We start from the raw sequence: 3221 nt of genomic DNA, 5'->3' as shown, positions 1-3221 counted from the left end.
GGAAAAATGAGCACTAAGATCTAAGACATCATCTAAAATCAGAGAGAGAGGTAGCAGCCTTGTCGAGACGATCCATGAAAGCTTTGCAATCCGATTCAACAATAACATTGTCTAATTCATATCTGATCTGCTGCCAAGTCTGATCCCAAACCGCACTGCCATGCATTCAGCAATGTCTGGAGTCCACTGACCACGCATCCTTCTTGTACCCGCAAAGATGACTTCACCAGACGAGTTTCGAGCAACAGCTCCCAAGCCAATCCATTTATCTTCACCAAGGGACCTGGAGGAATTCTAAAAAATAATTCTAGTTCATTTTGGTATGTACTCAGAATTTTTGTTATTTTTATTTTTATTTACTTATATTTTGCATGTATGTACTCAGAATTTTGAAACTGTGAATTCAACTGCAAATCATGTTCATTGCAATATTCATTTTCTCTTCTTCAACAATCATCAACATAACCTACTCCTGCTTGTCTTAAGCTCGGGTGTTATGTGTCCGGTCCTATAACAATTGCACCAGGTTACAGACTTGATTGAAGCAACTTATACAATTAATAGGGCGCCCCCATTACTCACTGTGAGAAACGTTTTTGTTTCTCACAGTGGCAGTTTCGTAAATAAAATGTACCACTTTAGTCACGGTAGTACATGTTATTTACGAAATGGATGATAAAATTGTACCACTTTAATCACGGTGGTACATTTTATTTACGAAACTGCCACTGTGAGAAACAAAAACGTTTCTCACAATGAGTAACAGAGATTTATTGATCTTTAATAAGCAAAATATATTAAAAATAAAAAATACAAGTAAATTTTTTGAAGCAATATACTGTATAAGATTTCACATGACTATATTTTTACTAATCGTATAATTTAAATCACGAAAGATGATTAATTAAAGATTGTTGTATGAAAAGTCCAGTTAATGCAATTAACAAAGAAGCATATTGTTACATTTTATATTTTTGAAATTTCTGAAAAACAACTTCTACAATTGTAAAAACAGAATGAAAGCTTCAAACACTTAAGTTTACAAATCTTGCTTAATTAAAGACTAATAAGGCATTTATATAAGCCCCTTTGAATCAAACTATAACAAAATCACCTTATGTTGTAGTATAGTACGTACTCCAATAACTATATCAACACAACTTCCTAATTGATTAAATTAGTTAGTCTTCCTGCAGTTCTTCCTGATCTCGCCATTGGATCCAGTAAGCGGCTTAATGTCACCCATTTTTATTATTGCTGCCACGAAATCGGAGCTAAATCGGCTAGGGTTGCTGCTGTAAGTTTGGACAAGCGCGTTGGTGGAACCACCGCTAAACAACTGTTGGTCAGAGTGTAGAAGACCCTTTTGGTTAACGATGTTCTTGTAGTAGTTGTTGTCAAAGGAAGTTGGGGTTTGAACATCCAAGGGTGCTAAGTTGTTGTCCCCTGTGTTAGTACTTGGACAATTTGCTTGCCTTGTTTTGGCAAATGCCGAATTAATGTTGCTTTCGTTGTAAATACGAGTCCTAAAGCTCGTGCATCTTGCTTGTCCGATGGTGTGTCCGCCTACAAAAATATTGCGCACCATTAGCTGAATAAGTGGACAACACATAATTTTCCTTACAGAATAGTCACAATATACTGTCAGATGACGGTGTGTGAATAGTGTTTTTTTAAAAAATGTTACAATCATTAAAGAATGGAGGAAGTGTGTTATACCAGATAAAGCAACCATTTCAGAGGAAGAAAGGCCTTGCTTTTGGAAGCTAGAGATAAGTTGGCTAAGGCTAAAAGTCGGTTGTGGGATGTCATTGTTTGCAGTGGATTGGCTAGCTGTCCTAGCATCTCTTCTACCTAGCTTTACGTTCCAAGTTGGTCCTCCAAGCTACAATAACCAACAAACAAAACTAAGATTAGGAGACGGATCGCGGAGATGGGCATTTAAGTTTGATGATGAGTTTATCATTATTTTTTACTTACACTGACAACAGAGTCTCTAGCAGTAATTGCTAATATGTCAGCACATGAGACAACACCAGGGCAAGCTTTCTCTACCGCTGACTTTATTTGATCAATCACTTCAAATCCTCTAACTGAGCCGTTATTGGGTTTTGCCATCTTCTCACCAGTGAAAGTAGAGGTGTCGTCTAGTAAAAGTGATCCATCACATCCCTGTTATAAGTGCAATGTACACATGTTAAACATAGTTTGTATCATATAATGCTAAAATATGTTGTACTACCGCATTCTATTATAATACTTCCTCGGATTCCCATGAAATAATTACTATGTATATGATCATATGTTAACATGTGAATGCAAACGGTATTTAAATAAGGATATTGTGTTAAAAAGTTTACATTGACGAAGCAATCGTGGAAGAACAAACGTAGGAGAGAAGCACCCATCCTAGCCTCTTTTTTAATAGCGGATTGTACAACAGATTTGACAGTAGAATCGAGATTGGGGCACGAGCTCGAATAAAAGTTCGTGGAGAGTTGGGCATTGGTACTACAAATAGAAACCAAGAGAAGGCAAGCCACAATTGTGAGGGACATGAAGGAAGAAGAAGAAGCCATGTTATATTTTTTTTGTGTTAGCAAATTCACAAGCAAATATTGCTAACAAAATAAACTAGGAAGTGTGTTTGAAACAAGCTGAGGAAATGCATGTATTTATAGTAGTATTGCTGCTGCAATAAAGTGATCTCAAGGTAACATTAATGTGGGACCCTAATAATTTGCATGCGATAGTTCTTTGAACGTAGTATAAAGAGAAATAATAATTGGTTGAAAAATATAAAGGTCAAAACTATAGTCTAAAAATCAACACGCCATAATTACACAACTGTTTTAAAGACTTTTTTAGGACAAAAAAAAAAAAAAATGACATATACGGCTTGGTCAATGTATTTTCGATGTAAAATTGTCAAAAGTTGGAACCTACTTTACTCGCACACTTGCTAAATCTAACCAAACAGAGATTTGGTCGACAAGTAATCCAGAATCAAGGCTTCTACTTCTTCCGGATAAAATTTTAAATACGTAGTATGAAACTTTGACATTGTCACATATTCCCTTTGTACACCTTCTTTAATTTTTATACTCCGTAATTGTAATGTATTTTCTTTGCTTACGGTTTAAGTAATAGATTAAAAATGTTAAATGAACAGCGTAGTTAAAATAACTTGAAACCTTAAATTTTCACCCTTCCCTCTTAAT

General features: G+C 35.5%; 1 protein-coding gene across 1 annotated transcript; it reads right to left on the bottom strand.

Annotated features, from left to right (window-relative positions):
• Positions 1–980: 980 nt before the first annotated feature.
• On the bottom strand, positions 981–2643 carry LOC110699381 (peroxidase P7-like). Its single transcript, XM_021876905.1, has 4 exons — positions 2361–2643; positions 1981–2172; positions 1720–1885; positions 981–1566 (listed from the first exon to the last, which is right to left on the bottom strand). The coding sequence occupies exons 1-4, from the start codon at positions 2577–2579 to the stop codon at positions 1178–1180; spliced, it is 966 nt and encodes a 321-aa protein (XP_021732597.1). The 5' UTR covers positions 2580–2643; the 3' UTR covers positions 981–1177.
• Between the last annotated feature and the right edge of the window lie 578 nt (positions 2644–3221).

This window comes from Chenopodium quinoa, unplaced genomic scaffold, assembly GCF_001683475.1.
Source record: "Chenopodium quinoa cultivar QQ74 unplaced genomic scaffold, ASM168347v1, whole genome shotgun sequence".
Lineage (NCBI taxonomy): Eukaryota > Viridiplantae > Streptophyta > Magnoliopsida > Caryophyllales > Amaranthaceae > Chenopodium > Chenopodium quinoa.
Note: the sequence above shows the minus strand (reverse complement) of the source record. Positions and strands in the feature narration are given on the sequence as shown.

Excerpts from the sequence above, each read along its gene's own strand:
- LOC110699381 (XM_021876905.1), bottom strand. The coding sequence starts at position 2,579 with ATGGCTTCTTCTTCTTCCTTCATGTCCCTCACAATTGTGGCTTGCCTT. Across the intron at positions 2,173-2,360 it reads TCCACGATTGCTTCGTCAAT|GGATGTGATGGATCACTTTT; the intron begins GTAAACTTTTTA and ends CACTTATAACAG. Across the intron at positions 1,886-1,980 it reads CTAGAGACTCTGTTGTCAGT|CTTGGAGGACCAACTTGGAA; the intron begins GTAAGTAAAAAA and ends TGGTTATTGTAG.